Here is a 24,568-nt window from a genome sequence, read left to right as displayed (position 1 = left end):
CCAATGAAAACTGTTGCAAATGACAATGGAATAATGCGTGCAACTTCAGAAATTTTACTGTTTGTGCCACCAATTTCTTCACATACTCCATGCCTGCAAATTTAGTGCAAAGTGCTTCTTGATGTGCAGAACAATGAATTTGCAGAAAATACAACCGGTGTAATGACTGGCAGTTATCTCTCAATATTAGTAAGTGAAACCTACTGTGTATAACAAGGCGAAAATCCCCATTAATGTACAAGTACAAAATAAATGCCCAGTCTTTGGAAGTGATAACATTCATGGAGTATCTAGGTGTGACTATTCGAAATGATCTCAAATGGAATGATCAGCTTACACAAGTAAAGGGCAAGGCGAACTCTAGATTGCTGCTTTATTGGTAGAATCTTGAAGTGATGCAATCCTTCAACAAAGGAAATTGCTTACTATATGTTAATTCATCCAGTCTTAAGAGTATTGCTGGTCTGTATGGGACCCTTACCAGTCGGGTCTCATTCAATAACTTGAAAAGGTCCAAAGAAGAGTCGCAAGATTCGTGACTGGTACATTTAGCCATCGCGAGAGTGTTACAAATCTCATAGAAAGTTTGAAGCGGGACACACTTGCAGATAGACGACACGCTAAATGGAAGGGCTGCTTACTAAATTCCGAAATCCAATCTTCACCGAGGATGTAGAGCATATATTATTACCACCAACATTCAAAATCACACAATGATCACCATTCAAAGACAAGGGAAATTAGGGCTTGTACTGAGGCGTTCAGACAATTGTTTTTCCCTTGCGCGATCCGCAAGTGGAACAGAGGGGGGGGAAATATGACTTTGGCATGAATTATGCCCTCCGTCACACACTGCTTGGTGACTAGTGGAGTATATATGTAGATGCAGAATCCCATCTGTCGACCATTGTTATTTTTTGCTCTTTCGTTGTCAACTAAATCTTTAAATTCTTTCTGGATAATGTTGTAATGTAGTTTCTTAGTATATATGCACTACCTGTCACTTACGCAAACTGAGAAATCTCACCCACCTCGTCTGTCATCTTAATGTTTCATCTTAATGTAGTAAAGTAAATTGGTCAAGAACTTTAAAGTAAATCAGTCAAGTACTTTCCGAGAAATTTGGTAAAAATGTTTCCCATTCATTTTAAAGAATTTTGACGATAGGTCAATAAATCTCTCTCTCTCTCTCTCTCTCTCTCTCTCTCTCTCTCTCTCCTCTCTCTCTCTCTCTGTCTGTGAACAGCCACTGGACCTGTGGACATACCATGAACAAATAGCAAACGTTGAGCAACACTGACAGCATGATTCTGCCAAATTCTGAGTTTTTCTGACTATAACCTGCCACATCACAAAGCTGAATGAAATGGTGCACTGTTCTGGGTACTTCCGAGAAGAACCAAACAAAGTCGAGTAACAGACTGGGCCTTGGCCAGAACACGGTGCATGTGTGATGTTTGGCATGCAATGTCGTCATTCTCTTTCTCCTCCTCCTCCTCCTCTTCCTCCTCCTCCTCCAATCGTTATTCAGTAGGTACATGAAATATCAAAATTCTTTCACAAGCTGTATAGGTGAGGTATGAGTGGCGGCAATTTGAAATTAGCGGAGGTTGAGGCCTGGCGGATAACGAGAAGAGAGGATATACCGAAGGGCAAGTTCCCATCTCCGGAGTTCTGACAGGTTGGTGTTAGTGGGAAGTATCCAGATAACCCGGACGGTGTAACACTGTGCCAAGATGTGCTGGCCGTGCACCAAGGCATGTTTAGCCACAGGGTGATCCTCATTACCAACAAACACTGTCTGCCTGTGTCCATTCATGCGAATGGACAGTTTGTTGCTGGTCATTCCCACATAGAAAGCTTCACAGTGTAGGCAGGTCAGTTGGTAAATCACGTGGGTGCTTTCACACGTGGCTCTGCCTTTGATCGTGTACAGTATTTAATACAGTGTATTAAAAAACAAATACGCTATCTCTTTCCAAATGTTCATTATGGGATAATGTAGAAATTTCAAGCAAGGCCTCCAAGAATTTTTAGTGTTTTTGGTAACAACCTTTTCTTTTTGCATATTAGGTACATATGTTTCATGTCAGATCATAAAATTTCATGTAGACAGCAATCTTCCTCTTGTCTTGAAGCTTAAGTGTGCCAAGTTTTATCAAAATTGAACTAAAACTGTAGATTTGTGTGAATTACAAACAGCTTTATATACCCCTACCAATGGGTAGCCCCACAAGTGGCGAATTCCCCAAAATACCAAAAAGACTTTGAATGGTCCACAATGAGCCAGGATATTCCAAAACATTCGAGTGTGTTCCGAAATGTTCTAGAATGATCTGGGATGTTTCGGGATGTTCTCAAACATTCTGGATCCTTCCTGAATATTCCAGACTACCGGTATTCCTGAACATTCCAGAACTTCCCGGATCATTGTGGAACGTTCTGGAACGTTTTAGAATGCTCTCGAATGTTCTCAAATACTCTCAAATGTTCTATAAATTTCTAGAGGGTGAAACTTACCAGCCCTTATATCTTCGAAAGCACACCCTTCAGATAAAAATGGGAATCTTCTTCATGGATGGGGGGTAGTGGGCTACCACACCATGTAACTCTTTTGATCATTTCTGAGATTTAGCTGCATGTACACTGTACCCTAACTTTTGTAATGTATTATACGTACTGATTAATTACTTTGTAATTTTAACATTTTGTAAAAGCCTTCTTATGCAACCTTTTAAATGGGCAATGTGAACAGTGCCATAGTCACACTCTGTTGAGCTTTCACGGAGTCATTCAGAAAAACAGTGCTGAGCCACAGTGGAACACAGTCAATAGAAATTGGGCAGTCAATGAGTTCAGTTCAGTAAACTGCTACTAATTATAAGAGGTGTAATTTAAAACAGACTCCACAGAACCTGTGGATGATACTGATCCTAACGAACATTGTAAACAGCAATATGATCAGTATATGAGTTAAAATGAAAATAAATGTTCAGCAACTGCAATTTAAACTTCGTGAATATTGTCTTGATTATTATGATTTATTACCAGTATCTATTCACCCACAAGAACAGCAAGAAAATACAAATTGGTATTATTGCTACTTTGCCTTTGTCCCGCACCAGCACACAGTTGGCATTATTGTTAATAAATTTGGCATGGTAGTTTAAGGGGGATGGATGCCCCTCCTGCCACCATCCCATTATCACCCGGGACGGAATGTGTGTACCCCCAACTGTTTGTTTGCAGTGTTATTCATGGGAAAGTTGGCAAAGTTTCGCTAAATGTTACAAATAATGTAACTGAGGCGAGACTTCGATACCAACCCGGTATTCATCTAGTGGGATGTGGGGAAACCACCTAAAAACTACATCCAGGCTGGCTGGCACACCTATCCTCATTGTTAATCAGCCGAGAGGATTCAATCAAAGGGCACACACACCTCCCCGTCCCAGGAGCGGCACTTTAACATGCTTGGCTATCCTGACAAGTCATACAAACTGAGAACTAAACAATAAAAATTACCCCGTTGGTATTTCCTGTGACTCTGCCAGGTCTGTCAACAGATACATCAGGCTCATGGGAGAAACATCAATATTAGCTGGAGAGGACAGTCAGGAATGTTAGGCACTGTGGCATTCTATGTTAACGTCTTCACATGAGCTCACACTGACTATTGTAGATACTGAAATATCAGCAAATGTGAACTAGAAGTTAAAATGGAAAGAAAATTAGAGTTTAATGTGCACTTTCACAGCCACAGTGTGTCAAGAGCACAAGCTCAAACTGGACAAGGACCTAGACTATGGATCTGTCTAAAATAAAGATTCCCCCATTGGCTTCGAGTTTTTCAGGGAATCTACCATAAATTGTAACTCAGGATAGCCAGATCAGGATTTGAACCCTACTCCTCCTAAACATATATCTGGTGTCTTCGGCACTGCACTCACTTGGAAAGATTCCACAAAGCTGTTTACACTGACAAACACGTTTTACAGACAAATTTACTGGAATCAACACATACTTAAAGAAATTTAGAAAAGGTTTGAAATCAGGTTTAAGGTTTATTAGAAGTCCTCGAAGTGCTCTCATTATCAAATCCTGGGTGAGTATAATCTGGAAGTCATACCTCCTGAACTACGTGTCACACTACAATGTAATATAATTTTTTCAGGTACATTCAGCAGTATACGTGAATACTGTCTACAAAATGTGTTTGAAACAGGATCAGTAGTAAAGAAGTAATAAGTGAAAGTGTCCTGTCTGATGCTGACATTTTAGTCCAGAGCAGAAAAGATGTAGTAAGCGATGAACTTTTTTCCTTTCATTATTGTGGAAGGGTGGGCAGAGGTGGGAGGGGGCATTGCAGGGGGAAAAAAAGTTTCGCAAAGGTTTGAAATTACATGTAAAGTTTGTCAGATCTTGTTAAGCGCTCTCATGATCAAATACTGGATGAATAAAAGCTGGGTATTTGAGTGCAGAGTTATGATGCCTCAAGACATATACACAGTTTATAGCTGTAATTCTTGTCGTCTTGCGGTAAACCTTCGGTATAAGATTTAGTATTGGAGGGCAGCATGGAGGGTAAAAATCGTAGGGGGAGACCAAGAGATAAATACACTAAGCAGATTCAGAAGGATGTAGGTTGCAGTAGGTACTGGGAGATGAAGAAGCTTGCACAGGATAAAGTAGCATGGAGAGCTGCATCAAACCAGTCTCAGGACTGAAGACCACAACAACAACAAGATTATCTCTCTTAATGACTAGATTATGACAACATTTTCAATTTTCAAATTTGGTCAATAGCTATGCAAAATATTGAAAATCAAATCTTTGTTGCTCCTGAAAGCCATTAGGCATGTAACCTCCAACTGGGACTTTGAACCACAAACCTAGCCATTTAGTAAAACAGATTGTCCATGGTAACAATGAGGGGTTCTGGCACCTTTTAAAAATATGTAGTTATTACAACTACTTGTTTTCTGTGTGTAACTTGATCGGATGTGCAGTTCTTCCACAACTATAAAGCTGCCTAAAAAACATACCACTTCCAACTCCGCTGGATTTAACAAAGGCATTATCTCACTAAATACAAACTCACATTACTCTACATATATGAATGTGGAACATCAGCCTACTGCATAAGGCACATAGTAATTTTATTAATAATATTCTTACATTAATAACAGTCTAACAAAATGTGTGTTTATTACCTGACAGATGGAAGCATAGTAGACTGGAAAGTAATGCAGAAAACAGGCAGCAATCTTCGGAGATAGACAGGAGCCATTTCAGGGTCCCCCTTCGGTTCTGAACTCTCTTCTGTTTGCTGCTGCTGCTGTGCCAATTGCTGTGGCTGTTGTTGTTGTTGTTGCTGCTGCTGCTGCTGCTGCTGCTGCTGCTGCGGTGGGGGTGGCTGTGGTGATGGTCGTGGCTGCTGTTCTTGTTCATGTTGGTCCTGCTGCTGCTGCTGCTGCTGCTGCTGCTGCTGCAAGTCTGGTTCTTGTGAGGAGGATTGTGTTTCTGGCTGCTCTTGCTGTGATTTTGTACCTCCAGACTCTGATTGTTGGCCCTGATCACGACTGCTGCCAGCTGCAGGTGCAGGTGCAGATTCCGAAATGCCACCCGCACCCGATGCCTGCGACGACGATTGAGAGTCCGCTGTCGAAGTCCCTGGGTCCTCTGTGGCATCGCGTGTCTCCTGTGGAACCATCCATTCACCAGGACTCTGGAGAATAGCAGCCACCTGCAGAGTAATCCGTAATAAACATGATACAGATGAGTTTTCGTTCCTTATAACTAATACCTGTGAGATCTCGAGTGCAGGAAATTAATGTGGACCTTTCTTCCATTAAGTGGCAGTCATATATCCCGGAAGCAGAAAATAATTCTATGTTTTGTGTAAGGTTAATATTTTGATAGCATTTATACTGCTTCCGGATTACAACTCTGCAATTAAATTTCTGTTTTCTTTTTAAATAGAATTTCTTACATCCAGTAAGGAAAGAAAATTCACAACTCCAGAATAAATTTAAATCTGTAAACTGTATTACAGAAAATTTAACTTAACACTTTGGAGAGCCGAGTGGAAGTTGGGATGTCATTTTCTGGATATGTGAGCCACTAGCGGCTTGTAAACTGGACTCATTTCATACGAGAACAATGTACAGACGTCTCGCTACCTGTCCCTTGACTGGTGTTGTCTTCTGTTGTCAATTTCTAGAATTATTTCACAAGACATATCAGCAAAAGCAACAGCTGCTGTTGCGAACGGCCGAGTCAATACAATTGCACTGATGCAATTTCGAGTGTGTACTTGTTAGGTTTTGCAGTTTGCTGGAATTCTTCTACAAATACGTGATATCTGTTGCGTGAGCAAGAAATTTTGGATGCTCAAGAGGAATAAATTGCTCACTGAATCACCTGACACTTCTTTCTTGGGTGAATAATTATACTTTGACAGAAAGTATATCATTTTAAAACTTGTGTCTATTAAAGAACTAAAGTAAATACGAAAAATATATCTTGAAGTTTGGCTCTTTTTTAGTATGTACTGCTACTGAAAATAATCAATTACATATGTGCCAGTAATACGAAAAATATATCTTGAAGTTTGCCTCTTTTTTTAATATGTACTGCTACTGAAAATAATCAATTACATATGTGCCACTAATGCTTTAAATAACAGCATAAATGGCCAGTTTCCTAGGCCCAGTATTCTTCTAAGTGGCTGGTCTCCAAAGTGTTAAATGTTACTTGTGAGATGGCATGAAGTTTGGCAGAGAGAGGTGAACAAGAAAAAAAAAATTGTTAAATAATCTGTTATTCAGTTTTATGCATGATGTACTTGTGTACTTGGGAATAAATGCACTATGTTACTGTCATGGACATACAGCTAACAGCTTGGAACAGAGAAATATGCCCGACTCCTAACACAGCTAGAGCTAACTGTCAGTAGCTCCACAGGTGATGGGCGAGTGAGAGCAGAAATGAATTTCGAAGTGTTTATTTCTTTGTTGTAATATAATATGAAAAATTTACAATTCTATTAAGAAAGGAACTGACGATTGCTTTTTTAATTTAACAATGCAATATATGTAACTGTTATTGTGGTAAGGCTGCCAAACTATTTAGTCAGGAGATTTCTCCAAGAACTTAAGGGCATGACACATTCATGTTCGTCAATGCTGCAACAAACATTTGTTGTGCACCCATTCACCTCAATAGTTAAATAGTGAATTTGGAGAGAAGAAGGTTGGGTAGAAAGGCTACCGTTTCCCTATCCATTAATGATGTTATTAAAGCTGGAGCGCAAGCTGGGACTGGGAAAGATTTGGTAGAATATCGACTACGGTACTTTCAAACAAAAAATCCCAGAATTTGACTAAATTTTCGACTGAAAACAATCACCACATTTGAATTTCTATTCATTGGATTCTAACAATTTCAAAGCTGAAGGTGCCAACAAGCCATAAACCTGGCAACCATAATCCAGTCTGAATGAGACAAGAGCCTGGTAAGTACGCAGGAGACCAGCACAATCCGCACCCGAAGAGGTGCAAAAAGAGTTAAGCTTCCTCATGTAGCTACAAAGCACTCAAAATTAGCTGCGACTTGACATTTGGCTAATGGGGCGACATGACGCCGTTGCCCAGGTAACACCAATAGCAAGCTGGCTTTCCCTACCGCACTGCCAGCAGTTTGGTTGGCACAGCACCCCTATTGCCATGCTGTGGATAAGAAGTACCATGTGGTGTCACACATTAGGTGCACTTATGTTTATCAACTCTCATTGTAAAGCGGTATCTTTTGGAGTTCCAAGTATTTTACAATCATCCAGTATTGTGAAAGAGCATTTTGTGTTGGCATTTCATTAATAACAACAGAGCAGCATATCTGAACATGAGATTCGCAATACAAGTGACTATCCAACAACATGTTGCCCAGGTGTGAAAATTTTTTGCTGCAAGATATTCCTCCAAATTCGACAATTGTAATGAACAATGTGCCATACCAGCCTGTTGTGATGGATAAAGTTCCAACAATGCAGTGGAAGGAAGCAAGTATTTTACTCTTGTAAGTACAAAGAAATGTTCCACTGAATGAAGTTGAACCTGTATAAGGCAGAGTCAGTGGAACTTCTAGCTCTATAGAAGACGAAAACTCCATGCTACCAGGTTGACGAACTGGCTAACACTAATTGGCATAGTTTACTCATGATTCCTCCATACCACACCCGTTTAAATCCAGTTGAGAATATATGTGCCCAGGTGAAAAGAAGCATGGCAAGAAACAACAATAAGTTTATGCACAGTGATGTGTGATATCATTTGCCAAAATCTTGTTTTGATAACTCAAATTGTTTGAGATACAAGGGATTTATAAATATTTCATTCTGTTCATTCTGGGTTTTTAGGCTAGCATTAGTGACTGAGCACTTTACATATGCTACACCTTCTTGAGATAAGACAGCGATAGCCTTCCAAACTTAAAAAAATAATCAATATGTTACCTATATTTCATATGCAGTAACATGACCTACACCTACCACACACACCAAACAAAATCTTCGTGATCCCCATTGTTCATTGCAAACTTTAAGAATGTCCCTTAGAATTTCACCTAACCTCGAAATCTCGCAATAAGTATGACCGTTAACAAAATAACAGGCAGCTCATTATAAATCTGACAAATGAAACTATAATACAACAACAAAAATTATCAACTACTGACAATATAATGTGATTGGATTGAAAAAATCTACTCGCCAAGCAGCAGCAGCAGAACGAGAACACACACACACACACACACACACACACACACACACACACACACACACACACACACACACAGAGGTTTAACTTGGGCAAGCTTTCGGGGCCAGTGACTCCTCCTTACAGCAGAGGAGTTGAAGGGGAAAGAAGAGGGAAGGCGAAAATGACTGGAGAGGTTTAGGAAAATGGATACAGTTCAGAAAAGTCACCCAGAACCCTGGGTCAGGGGAGACATACTGAAATATTACTGTATCTCATTATCTCATTGCTCCCTATCAGAACCCCTCAGAGAGCATTAAAGATAAACACCAGTCCTAATTGCCCAATTGTAAAGTGACCTGTTTCCAAATTACATACAAAAATAACCACTATTTTATTTCAGTATACATATAATTCGAAAATGATGCTTTGCTGATTAACATTGTTCTTGTGTGAAAAACACAATATAAATGTGAAATTAATACTGTAACTAATCGAAAGAAATGTAGCACATGGTCAGGATGTACCAGTAAACCTATCATTATAAAATTACTACAGCAAATTAAATAGAACATATAAATAATGCATGTTAATTGAATCTCCGATATATGTTAGCACTAAAATTCAGGCACTAGTTGATTTGTTATAAACAAATTTAGAAATGTAATTGTTACCTGTAACATAATTAGTCAGAAAATGTTATATTAACTCATAACTAAGTTGAAAATAGGTTCACCTTGTTCAGCACTGCGATTGCAAATTTCTAGCAATGTGTATCTCATATTCGGTTTAACTTTTAATTGTAATTTTACATAAAATTGTAATTTTCATTGTCTGTAATTGTTAACAAAAGTATAAATAGAGGACATGCAGGCGCCTTGGGGCACTCGTTTTTTTGGCTAGGGTTACGAGCAAATGTATTGTAGGCTCACTCGTTTGTTGATTGTTGTGAACTCTGTGTCGTTTGATGTCAATTTTGGGTACATGTGATGTAACCGGTACAGTTCACCAGGCTCGGACACCAGAGTCCTGGAAATATATTGGTGTTAAAACGGCACTGTACTTTGGAATTTATTTGGGAGTCTTCCGCAATCCTTTTTATAGGTTGCACAGCGACGAGACGAATCCAGGAATTTTACAACACCCCGAGAACTAAACAACTCTCACTGTTGGTAGAACTGATGTGAAAACAACAGCACATCGACTGGGCATTTCACTCAAAAGTCAAAACATTTGCAACGCGGAGGTGGGAAAATACAAACATCTCAATACCGAAAGGGATGAGAAGAAAAGACCGATTGTTGGGGACTGCACTGGAAGAGATTTGAAAACCTGAGAGCTTAATGGTGGAAGAGAGGGTAAAATGCAAGACAGAGATTACTACTAAAACATTGTGCACGAGTTAATAAGAGCGAAAAGCTGAGTGCTTTGTATATAACAGAATGGGAGGGATGACGGTAAAAAAGAGACAGGTTAGAAAATGAAAGATGTAGGAAACTAAAATGGAGTGAAAAAAGGAGTAGTTACTGTGCAGGAAAGATGAGAGACTGAAGAAATTAATGTAAATTAAGGCCAGGTGGGTGACAAGAACCACGGACATGTTGTAGCACAAGTTTCCAGCTGCACAGTTCCGAAAAACTCGTGTCTGGGGGAAGAATGCAGATGGTGTGTGTGCTGAAAGAGGCACAGAGGTCATGACTGTCATGTTGTAGACCATGCTCTGCAGCCCCAATCCTAAAACCTTTCCAACAGCAAACATGACATTGAACCCTCCCTCGAACAATTCTGACAATGATCTCAACTTGACCACCCACAACTTCCTCAGAATCATCCCTTAACGAGCCTTCCAAGAATTCCTCACATATAGCATTGCTTCACAACCCTTCCTCCTCATGTCCCTCTACAACATGAGCCTAACGTGTCCTCTGCAAAACTCCAGACTCTACATTCCTAAAAGCTGATGACTTCCTCATTATCCTCCCAGTAGACAAAGGCTTTACCACTGTGGTACTTGACTGACAGGAGTGTGTAAGTATAGGTCTGCAACAAGTGTCTGACACCTCTGCATACAGCATCTGCCATCAAGATCCCATCCATTTAATTCAAACTGACCTGCATTTGCTCCTAAAATCCTCAAGTCCCTCACAAGGACTTCTACTCCATTCCTTAGAACTTCTTACCCCACCCAAACCACACAAGCCTACCTTTTACCTCCTTCCTTCGATCCGCAAACCCAATCATCCTGGCCGTCCTACAGTTGCTGGCTTCAAAGCACCCACCGAATGTATATCTGCCTTAGTTGATCAACACCTGCAACTCATAGTACAAAGACTTCCCTCCTATATTAAAGACACCAACCATTTCCTACATCGTCTGGAATGCGTGCCCATCCCACTTCCTCCACACACCTCACTTGTCACCACTGGTGCCATCTTCCTCTATACCAACATATCCCACGTACAATGTCTGTCTGCTACTGAACATTTCCTAAGACAGTGTCCACTGATACCACACCTATGACATCCTTCTTGCTCACCTTAATCAACTTCATACTTACCCTTCAACTCTGATAGCAAACATACAAATAGATCAGGAGTACAGCCATGGGAAAAAGGATGGCTCTGTCCTATGTCAACCTTTTAGTGGGTTGCTTGGAGGGGGCTTTTCTGAGATCCATAAGCTTTCAGCCTCTGGTTTAGTTTAGATACATTGATGACATCTTTGCCATAAGGCCTGATGGTAAGGCTGACATGCTAAAATTCCTGCAATCTCTAAATACTTTCTCCCAATTAAATTTCACATGGTCCTATTCCAAATCCCCACTGAAGGCCTGCTACACACTTCATTCTAGATTAAAACTACTAACAAACAACAATATTTACATTTTGACAGTTGCCATCCTTTCCACGTCAAACGTTGCCTCCTATACGGCCTTGGCATTCAAGGCAAACATTTTTCGGATGAAGACTCTTTACAGCAATGCATCACTAATCTCACCTCCCGTTCAGTGGATGTAATTACCCCCCCAAGACTAGTTCTAAAGCAAATTTCCCGGGCCATCAATTCCAATCCTAGTATTGCTGATCCCTCCAAATAACAACTTCAGAACAAACCATTTGTCACTTGTATTATCCTGGTTTGGATGTATTAATCAGCTACTTTGCCAGGGCCACGACTTCCAAAATCATCCCCTAAAATGCGATCCATTCTGTCAGATTTTGCCCACCACAACTAAAATAGCTTTTCATCAACCTCCCAATCTCCACAATATCATTGTCAGACTCCATGTTGCTCCAGCATCCATGAAAAGACACATCATATACCAGCTGTTATGTAACCACTGTTTGGCCTTTTAGATTGGCACATCTGCCACCCAGTTATTAGTCAGGATGAATGGGCATAGACAGAGGATGTATACCAGCAACACACTATACCATATTGCAGAGCATGCTCTACAACATGACAGTCTTGACCTCAGTGCCTGTTTCACCACACATTCCATTTTTATTCTGCCCCCAGACACCAGTTTCTCAGAACTCCGCAGGTGGGAACTAGCGCTAAATGTCCTTGATTCTCGCTATCCACTTGGTCTTAATTTGGATTAATTCTTTCTGTCTCAGCATTTCTTCACACTAACTACTTCAGTCTTCACTCATTTTAGTTTTCTACATCTTGTCGTGCACAATGTTTTAGCAGTAATCTCTGTCTTGTATGTTACCATCTTCCACCTTTGAGCTCTCTGGTTTTCAAATCTCGTCCAATGCAGTTAAGTCTCCCCTCACTCGGGGTACTGGGTGACTTTTCCAAACTGTACCCCTTTCCCTAAACCTCTCTAGCCCTCTTCCTTCCCCTTCAACTCTTCTGCTGGAAGAAGAGCCACTGGCTTTGAAAGCTGGCTTAAGTTAAACCTCCCCCCCCCCCCCCCCCTCTCTCTCTCTCTCTCTCTCTCTCTCTCTCTCTCTCTCTCTCTCCCCCCCCCCCCCCTCCTGCGTGTGTGTGTGTGTGTGTGTGTGTGTGTGTGTGTGTGTTTTCTCCTGCCACTGCTTGGTGAATAGACTTTATGTATCCAATTAAATGAAGCTCTACGACATGTAAGAAACAAGATTTTTTTCCCTGAATAGTTTCTTTGAAATCATTTAAGAAAGACGGCAGATCAGGCAGCTTGAGTGACTTCTTGTTCAAGCAGTCAAGCAAATTTGCTAGCTTTCGTGTCAAGTAGCATGGCATTTTTGCCACACGCTGATGTCCTCTGCACACAATGTCAACTATGCTCCCCTGCACTCGCTCCATATCAAACTGTCAAAAGTAGCTGATTATTTTAAATGCACTCTAGTCTTTAGAGGATGAATATGGAGCAGCCGAGACAGCTTTTTATCAAACAGAAGGTCCAAAAACAAAGACTGCACAACAACGTCCTAGTGCTGGGTATCCAAGTAGAGTGCTGGGTCAGTATAGGCTACGATATGACAAGAATTCGTGAACCACATTTTTGCAAGTGAAATTGGTAACCACGGGAAAGGGTACAAGCTGACGTCCTTCAGATGGCACTTTGGAGCTGGCATTCCACCACAACTACAGGGTGGGAGCTGCACCAAATATAAAAGTTGTTGACATGACATGTGGGGGTGGCCCAGTGGCTGGAGAGAGGTCACTAGCTCATTGATAGTGACAAGGAAGAGTGTGTCACTCAGCACGGAGCCATGAAGGGCATTATTCTCCCGTGGAGAGCTGAGTGGAGTATTAACTGCACCCAGAATAACTGGTGAGTTAAAAACAGCTGCAAAGAAGTTGTGTAATTTAGAAAAAGCCTGTTGGATTGTGGTTTCCAGCCTAGCCAGATGGTTGGTTGTCAATCATCCTTCCCAGAAACCATACCAACAGGGGACAAAAGGTACCAAGATTTGAGAACCCAGCATAATCTGTCGGCAACCATCCTTTCAAGCAGTTTGCAGAACACATTAGTGAGGCTAACTGGTTGGTAACTGCCAGTAGATTTTTGGGTTTTCCCCTGGATTAAGGAGTAAGACAATGATACTACTACGCCACTGCTGAGGAAAGATGTGTTCTAGCCAAATACAGTTACAGACACTGATGACATATAGCCTTTGAGAAGCATTCAAATGTTGGATGATCTGTTTATCAATTGACTCAGAGCCACAGGCTGTTATTGAAAAATGAGGCAAGAGCCGGAAGCAGTTTTCATTCAGTGAGGGTTTCATTTTACAATTTGGCTTGGTGAGGTTGGGGGGGGGGGGGGGGGCAGAAGAGGAAGGGAAGTGAAACTTTTCCTTTATACATTACAGAGGTAGCTGGGTAAGAAGAGGATACAGACATTTCGCAAAGTGGGTCACAAGTGTTCAGCAAGAACCAATGCGTCAATACATAGACCATCCTGAAGGATGAATCCCGGAACAGTTGCTGATCTTTGACAGCCCAAAACTTTAGTTTGTTCCACAACTGGGAGGGAGAAGCATATGTTTCCAAGGAAGAGATGTAGTACCAACACCATCCTTCTTACTGCACTTCATAAGACAGTCAGCCTTAGTGTGGAGTTGCTTAAAATTGAGGCCTGTTAAGGATGCAGCTCGAGACAGTGCAGGCCCTACAATGATCCTGAATAGATATCACAATGTCTTTGGTCCACCATGGGACTGGCCAACAGTGGAGCATGAAAGAGGAATAGCAGTTCCAGTAGCAGGGGTGAATGTAACAGCAGAGGTATATAACTGTCAGTTGGATCTTTAAAGAGCCTGTCTCGTAATTGGTCTATCAGGTCACGATAAAGAAGTGATGGTATTATATATAAGGTCAACAGACAAAAAGGTGCCACGAATGGCACTGGAGTAGGTAGTAGTACAATCACTGAGAAAACATGAACCGAGATCTGAAAGAAGCTGGTCAATGAGAAGGATCCTATCAGACAATGTGTTGTTTTCCACAGGATGTGCTTCACAATGAAATCCTCAAGCAGGAGAAGGAGACGAGAGGAGGCGGAGAGGAAGGGATAGGTGTTGGATAAAGGAGTCATCACAAGGGGACTAACAGTCCTGCTTGAAGGTAAATAAATGTTATAAATGATGATTTCTGGGATAGTCTGCACTCGCACCACTACTGTTTTCAACCTGGTATGGACAGGAATCCACCCACTGATGATAACTGTACGAACAAACATACAGACTCCTCTAGGAACACTGGGAACAGTTCGATTCTCACAGAATGCATGGTAACCCCAAGGCATTGAGGAATGGTCATCAGTCAGTTTCTCGGAGGGTGATACAGACTGTAGAACTAAGAGCAAATTAGTCGCAGCTCCAGTAGGTGACAGCAGCATCCATTACAGTTCCACTGGATCATCATGTTGAGTGTGCCCTGGTTAGGTGTGAAGAGGCCAGGAGGACCGGTCATGACCCAGGATCACTGCCAGCCACCGGTGGGGATGGAAACACGTAAATGAACATTGGTTCAGATTATTACTGCGTGGGAGGATCTGGCACCTCCAAGGTCAATAGAGTAGTGTTATTATTATTATTTCTATTTTTCTCAGACCTTAGGTCTGGTTAAAAATGGAAAGTGACGCGGACTTTGATCAAGCGTGACTTCCTTTTAACTGTACGGTATATGTTACATAGTATTTAGGAACTTTCGGGTTATTGAACACGTATCAATAATTACGGATTTCTGTAGTTGTATATATACGTTTGGATGTAGCTGTATTGCGTTGATGTACTAGTGGATATTGTGTGGTATGACTCCTGTAGTTGATAGTCTAATTGGTATAATGTCAACTTTATCCTGATGCCACATGTCCTTGACTTCCTCAGCCAGTTGGATGTATTTTTCAATTTTTTCTCTTGTTTTCTTCTGTATATTTGTTGTATTTGGTATGGATATTTCGATTAGTTGTGTTAATTTCTTCTTTTTATTGGTGAGTATGATGTCAGGTTTGTTATGTGGTGTTGTTTTATCTGTTATAATCGTTCTGTTCCAGTATAATTTGTATTCATCATTCTCCAGTACATTTTGTGGTGCATACTTGTATGTGGGAATGTGTTGTTTTATTAGTTTATGTTTTATGGCAAGTTGTTGATGTATTATTTTTGCTACATTGTCATGTCTTCTGGGGTATTCTGTATTTGCTAGTATTGTACATCCACTTGTGATGTGATCTACTGTTTCTATTTGTTGTTTGCAAAGTCTGCATTTATCTGTTGTGGTATTGGGATCTTTAATAATATGCTTGCTGTAATATCTGGTGTTTATTGTTTGATCCTGTATTGCAATCATGAATCCTTCCGTCTCACTGTATATATTGCCGTTTCTTAGCCATGTGTTGGATGCGTCTTGATCTATGTGTGGCTGTGTTAGATGATACGGGTGCTTGCCGTGTAGTGTTTTCTTTTTCCAATTTACTTTCTTTGTATCTGTTGATGTTATGTGATCTAAAGGGTTGTAGAAGTGGTTATGAAATTGCAATGGTGTAGCTGATGTATTTATATGAGTGATTGCTTTGTGTATTTTGCTAGTTTCTGCTCGTTCTAGAAAGAATTTTCTTAAATTGTCTACCTGTCCATAATGTAGGTTTTTTATATCTATAAATCCCCTTCCACCTTCCTTTCTGCTTAATGTGAATCTTTCTGTTGCTGAATGTATGTGATGTATTCTATATTTGTGGCATTGTGATCGTGTAAGTGTATTGAGTGCTTCTAGGTCTGCGTCACTCCATTTCACTACTCCAAATGAGTAGGTCAATACTGGTATAGCATAAGTATTTATAGCTTTTGTCTTGTTTCTTGCTGTCAATTCTGTTTTCAGTATTTTTGTTAGTCTTTGTTTATATTTTTCTTTTAGTTCTTCTTTAATATTTGTATTATCTATTCCTATTTTTTGTCTGTATCCTAGGTATTTATAGGCACCTGTTTTTTCCATCGCTTCTATGCAGTCGCTGTGGTTATCCAATATGTAATCTTCTTGTTTAGTGTGTTTGCCCTTGACTATGCTATTTTTCTTACATTTGTCTGTTCCAAAAGCCATATTTATATCATTGCTGAATACTTCTGTTATCTTTAGTAATTGGTTGAGTTGTTGATTTGTTGCTGCCAGTAGTTTTAGATCATCCATGTATAGCAAATGTGTGATTTTGTGTGGGTATGTTCCAGTAATATTGTATCCATAATTTGTATTATTTAGCATGTTGGATAGTGGGTTCAGAGCAAGACAGAACCAGAAAGGACTTAATGAGTCTCCTTGGTATATTCCATGCTTAATCTGTATTGGCTGTGATGTGATGTTATCTGAATTTGTTTGGATATTAAGTGTGGTTTTCCAATTTTTCATTACTGTGTTTAGAAACTGTATCAATTTAGGATCTACTTTGTATATTTCCAATATCTGTAGTAACCATGAGTGGGGTACATTATCAAAGGCTTTTTGGTAATCAATGTATGCGTAGTGTAGGGACCTTTGTTTAGTTTTAGCTTGGTATGTCACCTCTGTATCTATTATCAGTTGCTCTTTACATCCTCGTGCTCCTTTGCAGCAGCCTTTTTGTTCTTCATTTATAATTTTGTTCTGTGTTGTATGTGTCATTAATTTCTGTGTGATGACTGAAGTTAATATTTTGTATATTGTTGGTAGGCATGTTATGGGGCGATATTTAGCTGGGTTTGCTGTGTCTGCTTGATCTTTAGGTTTCAGATAGGTTATTCCATGTGCAAGTGTATCAGGGAATGTGTATGGGTCTCCAATGTAACTGTTAAATAATTTAGTTAGATGTGAATGTGTTGAGGTGAACTTCTTTAGCCAGTAATTTGCTATTTTATCATTTCCAGGGGCTTTCCAATTGTGTGTAGAATTAATTGCTCGGGTGACTTCATGTTGCAAAATTATCACTTCAGGCATTTGTGGTATCATCTTGTATGTGTCTGTTTCTGCTTGTATCCACCGTGCATGCCTGTTATGTTGTACCGGGTTTGACCATATGCTGCTCCAGAAGTGTTCCATGTCTGTTATGTTTGGTGGATTGTCTATTTTAATGTGTGTGTTATCCATTGTTTGGTAAAATCTCTTTTGGTTTGTGTTGAATGTTTGGTTTTGTTTCCTTCTATTTTCACTTTTTTTGTATCTTCTAAGTCGTTTGGCCAATGCTTGCAATTTCTGCTTTTTTTCATCTAATTGCTCTATTGCTTCTTGTTGTGAGATTTTACCTAACCTTTTTCGTTTTTTGTCTGATATTTCATTTCTTATAAATTGTGTTAACTGTCCGATGTCTCTTCTCAGTTTTTCTATTCTGATCTGTAACCTGTGTTGCCATGCTGGTTTTGTGGGTTTCTTCTGTGTGTTGGTTTGTTCTGATCTCTGCCTAGTGTGTATATTTAGTGTAGTGAGTGCTCCTATATAAACCAGTAGTTGTAACTCTTCCATAGTTGTGTTTTCATTTATTTTGTTGTGTATGATTGTGTTGATAGTTTTTATTGTTGTTTCGACTTGTGGGTTATTTGGCGGTCTATGCAAGAATGGTCTAATGTCTGTATTTGTGTCTTTGTATTCTATATATGTCAGCTGAAATTTCTCTTCTATATCTAACACGTGTCTCTCTTCGTGTTCTATTTGCGCTTGTTCTGGTGGCTGTCTTAAGATTTCGTTTTCCTCTGACTGTTTAATTGATGCGTGTTGGTCTTTGTTTGTTTGCTCTGGGATGTTTGAGTCCATTACTGTGTTTTCTTCCTCTTCTGATTGCACATTATTTTGTTCCAGTATTTGTTGTACTTGTTGTTTGATGTTTTCTAATTCTGACTGGGGTATCCTGTTATTTTTGATTATTACACGGATCTGATCAGCTAGTCGTTGTTCTGTTAAAAATTTTAATTCCGGGTATCTGGTAATAAATGTTGTGTATACTTGTGATCTGTATCCAGTTGTGTTGGTTCCTAGGTTTGTTGCTTGGTAATAACAGAACATGAGGTGTCGATTAACTTCATCTGACCATCTCATCCTCTGTCTTTGTTTTCCTTCTAGGGTGGTTGCAGGTAGCATATCCTGCAAAACACCTCTATTCGGATTTAAATCCTTTTCCAGTTGGCTAGCGGTGTCGTTACCATTGTGGGCGGGCATAGGGTTCAAGCGTCGTCCCCGACCATGACGGCACTTGTCCGAGGCTTCTTTAGTTCTGTCCTGAACCAAGTAATCACACTAAAAGGAGGGTTAGCCCTATTAGTGGTTTGTTCTTTTCGTCGCCTTTTACGACTGGCAGAACATACCGGAGGCCTATTCTTCTCCCGGGCCTCCACGGGGATTATTATTATTATTATTATTATTTTTATTATTATTATTATTATTATTCCTCCTCTGCAGCTTTTGATGGCCAAGATTATTGCAAGGGCCTATCCGTGGTGTGTGTGGTGACAAAGAGAAGGCTGCCTTGAGACAAATAGGCTGTGGCTCCTTCAGCTGGGCCTCTGACCTGTAGGTTTCTGGGGAGAGTGATCCCAAGAGTGTGCCCTGTCATCAGTAGATGCTGGACAAGGAAGCTGTTATTCTTGTCAGGTGTGGGAAGTTGTTCCTGAAGATATTATCGTAGCAACCACGAGAGTAGGGACCAGTGGTAGCTCTGGTTTGGAAAAAAACAAGCACAGAAAGCGACAGCACGATTTTTGCGTATTCGGTCATCATGTAAGACAGGATGCAGGTGTTCATATTTTTTCTTGCCTTGGTATGTGACATGCAGTCAAGTGAATTATGTTCTTGTATTTTCTTTTCCTTTCTAAATACTAGGCAAAACTGTGAACATGGAGGATAGTGATCAGTACACATTTTTCCCAATCAGTGAAATTCACCAAATTTCTCTTCAACGTGTTCCCTAAAAATAATGGTTTTGTTGCCATAAAAGTATCTCCTCCTGCAATACTATACACCTAGTAGTGAGTAAACTGTTTCACTTCCAGTCTGGCTTGTCCCTCCTCCACCTGGGAGTCAGGGTAGGGAAAGCAGCAGCACTGAAATATCCAGACCTATCTGCTGAGAAAACCAAATCAGAATGGCCATTGCATTGATTCAATTTGATACATTTAATGTGAAAAACATCCACCCTAATGACATCAAATCCAATTGAGGGTGCTACCCAGTCACACAAAAGGTCATTTGGCATGATGACCATTGCTGGGAGTCCTGATGCCTAAGGAAGATGGGCATTTACTGTGGCATGCATGGGTACCGTATTTACTCGAATCTAAGCCGCACTCGAATCTAAGCCGCACCTGAAAAATGAGATTCGAAATCAAGGAAAAAAAAATTTCCCGAATCTAAGCCGCACCTGAAATTTGAGACTCTAAATTCAAGGGGAGAGAAAAGTTTTAGGCCGCCAAATCGAAACAAAGTTGGTCCATTGTAATATGAGACACAATTTAGGTCGAATGAATGACGATACAGGTAGAGTAGTTTGGTTCGAGTCTTAAGCTTAGCAGTTGAGCCATTGCTATGCGTCAGGCGCTCCTTCCGTATTTATACGGGTACCCTTCCTTTTTCACGTGCTTCGTCTGGTTTGAATTGATTGCTTATTTTTCTTTGGTCTGATACGCGCCGTTTTCTTTGTTATAGATGTTTACGTCACTCTAAGCTGAAAATTCATTACTGTACTGTGTCATGCATTGTTTGTCGCATTCTGATAGTGCATGTTTACGGCCTGTCGCCGCTCGCGGCATGGCTTGCTTTTGTGTGCACTACCGCCGCTTACAATTAAAAAAAAAAGAAGAAGAGAGGAATCGTCTCATTAACGAAACAATGACAAGAGACTGCTATTTGTTGTTACTTAAACTGCTGATTTCTTTGATAGTGATCAACAAGAATCAAATAATAGACTGCGAATGATAGAAGATGTTCTGAACGAGAGTTTCGCGAAAATTTTTCTCCGTTTGAAAATCTTTGCAGACGCTTTAGTACATTACATTCTGCACAGAAATTAGAGTCGTCTTGGATTTAAAAATCTAGTCAATTGCCGTGCTTCATTTTTGGCTGTATCACTATTAAGCATAAGAATAATACGAATATAAACATGACATGATATGTATATTCTTCCGCGTTTGCTGTTGTCTCACTCTAGTTTCGTAGTTTATTAAGCAGACAGGATTTAAATGAGATAGCAGCAAACACGAAACAATACGTGGCAAAATGTTTATATTCGTATTATTCTTATGGTGAAGAGATTACTGCATGTGATTCACAATTCATAAAAGTTCCTATTAGCAACCATCTCTTCTCACAGGTAGGAAAAAATTCAGAATGAAGAGTTGGCCATATTGACAAACATCCCAAACACTAAACGTCTTGCCAGTCGGATTTTCGTAGTACATTAAAATGCTCATACATTCGAAGATGAACAATACGGAATTTGTATTTACTTTGTTGGATAATGTATGAAAATGCAGTGGTCGAAACTCAAGGTAGAGAGAAAAAGCTCGTCTTTTACCTTTTTTTAAATTTATTTACTGACGCAGAGGTTTTGGTGCCAGTATTTATCTTTGTGCCTACATAGCATGCCTGTGTAGCGCTACATATATTCGACGGCAGATGTTAGTTGTGGCGGCACCCATCAACATTTTTCAGAACTTCCGCTTTCTTTGCACTCGATTCTAAGCCGCAGGCGGTTTTTTGGATTACAAAAACCGGAAAAAAGTGCGGCTTAGATTCGAGTAAATACGGTAACTACTAGCTCATGGATCAGAAGTGTGATGCCCATTATGTTAAGAGCTCTACCAAAAACCGGAAAAAAGTGCGGCTTAGATTCGAGTAAATACGGTAACTACTAGCTCATGGATCAGAAGTGTGATGCCCATTATGTTAAGAGCTCTACCAAAAGGGTACCTAATGATCCCACAATGTTGATTTGGCTACCACATTGGCTTAAGTTCATATACAAGTCTATGCAATTACTGTGCACAAAGGGTCATTAACACTGTAGGCTGTTTTTCAGGCATTCTTCCCCAGTCGATCCAAACTGCAGGAGGTGGGATACTGAAAATTGAAGTCAAACCCAGGAACAGACAAAAATTATTTCAACTGAAAAGTGGTGTAACTGAAATAAGAAATCAACAAAAGAAAGCAGAACCTTCTAAAATAGACAAATCAACTTCAAAGGGCGGCCACCGCGAGGAAAAAAGAAAAGATGGGAGACTGCAGCACAAGAAAGCAAGTAAATGCTGCAATGGCTCGAGACCTTGTGCTCACCACTTGTGTACTTATGAAAGAGCAGTGAGCCTTTGTAGGGCCTGCAAAAAGGGAGAACTGGTTGACACGCTTGACACCGAAATAGGGTTTTATGAATCCAATGAAGAGGTGGAGGTCCGTCTACAAGAAGGTAGCAAGCTGGGCTGAATAAGACCACATGAAGTGGATAAGAAAGAAGGTACTGAGACTACCGAGGAATAAGCAAAACATGTCTTGGCCCTGGGTCCAAACTGTGAAGATACCAGGGAACACGAAGCAGACAAGGGCTTCAGGATCGATCTGACGGCTAGGGTGATTCCCTCTAGAAAGCTCATAAAGAGGTGCGCTTATTTATGTTCGAGAACACTGTTTATCTTCAAAAAGGACAATATAAACTAGTAACAAGTTTTTAATACAACTTGCCTCACGATGGCCTTCATCGGACCTTTCACGAGCCTTGTCCAGAGGAGTCTTCCCATCTTCATCACGCAAATCAGGATTTGCACCATGGCGCAGAAGTACTTTAGCAATAGCTGGTCGTCCAAAACAGGCAGCATAATGTAGGGAAGATGAGCGTTGACCTGTAAACACAATGGGGTTTTGATTGCAAGCCAATTCAACATTTTAAATTTTTATGAAAAACTAATATTAATTTATGGATCACTAGAAGAATGAGTAATGGGCAAGTAATTAGACTATTAGAGGGCCAAAGGAAATTAAATCTTATTGAATGTGTACTGTCTCAAAAAGTGAAGAGAGAAACTGGTAGAAGCAAAGGTAGAAATCTGATAGTAATAGTGATCCATGTAACACTTATTTAATGGAATAATGACGCAACCCCCCCCCTCTTGTGTGTGTGTGTGTGTGTGTGTGTGTGTGTGTGTGTGTGTGTGTGAGGGGGGCGGGGGGGGTTTGCACATGTTAAAGTTGACCCAAACAAAGTTTTCAAAAACTGCGTCAAACTGTAATGGTGAAGTTGTGTCAGAGGGAATGGGTTATAATAAACATGTAAAAAGAGCTGAGACAGTCTAAGACTAGTTGTTATTTTTAAATCTGAACTAGAATGGTTTAGATGGTACCATGTGTTATTTTGCAGGTTAATTAACATTAAATATGTATCAAATGTCGAGAACATTATGACTATGAGAAAGGTTGAATGCCATGAATCTGACATAAGCAATGTGTTGCGTTTCAATACTTGTAATTAAATTATACGATTTGCAACAGAAGTAAGTGTGACACTCACTCACAACAATTCACCTTATTCACGAAGCATCTATTTTGAGAGCTGATGCTTATTCTCTGATTGTTGTTAACTTTGAAACGTGAAACTACCATTAACAAGTAAAGAAAGCTCAGGTAGTTATAAAAGGTGTACTTCACCATGTCAAGCCTAAAGGTTGATTTTATGTAGCTGTTCACGCTAATCTATCCTGTGGAAGCCTCTTTGTGTCCACCTAACTACTGCAACCTACATCCATTTGAAACTGCTTATGCAGTACAACATTCATCTCCATTGACAATTTTTATTTCTCACACTTTCCTCCCTAATCTCATTACAATTTTTTGATTGCTTGGGATGTATCCAATCAACTGATCCCTTCTTTAAGTCAAGCTGAGTCATTAATTCCTTTTCTCTCTGATCTCACTTAGTGCATCTTCATTAGTTAGCTGATTTGATCATCTAATTTTTAGCATTCTCCTGCAGCACCACATTCCAGAAGCTTCCAGTGTCTTCTTCAATGTTCTGTTTATTGTCCATATTTCAGTTATGTACAAAGCTATACTCCACACAAATACTGTCAGAAAAGATTTCCTAACATTTAAATCTAGTTTTCATGTTAATGTACTCTCTCTCTCTCTCTCTCTCTCTCTCTCTCTGACCACCCTCCATTTGAAATTCTCAGCAACCACTGGTTCTTTCAATCAATTGATCCCATATCCTTAATTTTATAATGAACTGTACTTTCTTCAGTTGTAACTTGCAGTCTTTAATCAATAAATCATGGTCAGAGTCCACATCTTCCCCTGCAAATATATTTCAGTTAAAAATTTTTTCTTACCATTATATAACCCATCCAAAATCTTCTGGTGTCTCCTGGTCCATTCCACATATACACATCCTTTCATAATTCTTAAACCATGTTTACAATGATTAGATTGTGTGCCAATAAAAATTATAGGAGATGTCTTCCCTTTTCATTCTTTTCCCCTTACCAATGTTCTCCTATTCTCCTTTCTCTTTATTTTGCTGCTGTTGAATTCTGATATTCCACCATAAATTTTTATCTCCATTAAAAATATAAATTACCTATTACTTTTGTCTGATCATACATTCTTTCAAACTTTTAATTATCTGCACAGCAAGTATGCCTATATACTTCTGCTGGGGGTGTTGGTTTTGTGCCTCTCTTGGCTATAATAATGTGTTCATTATGCTGTTCATAGAAGTCACTCATATTTCCAACTCCTTACACATTATTAAATTAAAATACTCATTTGTGACTCTCCAAGACGAAGTGTTTGATGAAATAAAACCCAAAAGTTGATTTTACCTCCTAGAAAAATGTTCATCTCCATTCCCCGTATTTTTCACAAGATAGTTTTAATGTCCATAG

General features: G+C 39.9%; 1 protein-coding gene across 6 annotated transcripts in view; it reads right to left on the bottom strand.

The window, feature by feature from the left end:
• The window catches only part of LOC126091990 (E3 ubiquitin-protein ligase HECTD1), a 349,712-nt gene that overhangs the window by 267,041 nt on the left and 58,103 nt on the right, over positions 1 to 24,568 (bottom strand). For all 6 annotated transcript variants that reach the window (XM_049907362.1, XM_049907358.1, XM_049907357.1 and 3 more), the window contains exons 11-12: positions 22,374 to 22,531; positions 5,214 to 5,746 (exon numbers count right to left, since the gene is read on the bottom strand). In XM_049907362.1, the coding sequence (XP_049763319.1) occupies positions 5,214 to 5,746; positions 22,374 to 22,531 (691 nt within the window). The remainder of the gene's footprint in view (positions 1 to 5,213; positions 5,747 to 22,373; positions 22,532 to 24,568) is intronic.

The sequence above is a fragment of the Schistocerca cancellata genome, chromosome 7 (genome assembly GCF_023864275.1).
Source record: "Schistocerca cancellata isolate TAMUIC-IGC-003103 chromosome 7, iqSchCanc2.1, whole genome shotgun sequence".
NCBI lineage: Eukaryota > Metazoa > Arthropoda > Insecta > Orthoptera > Acrididae > Schistocerca > Schistocerca cancellata.
The sequence above is the reverse complement of the archived record's forward strand: the minus strand, read 5'-3'. Positions and strand labels throughout refer to the sequence as shown.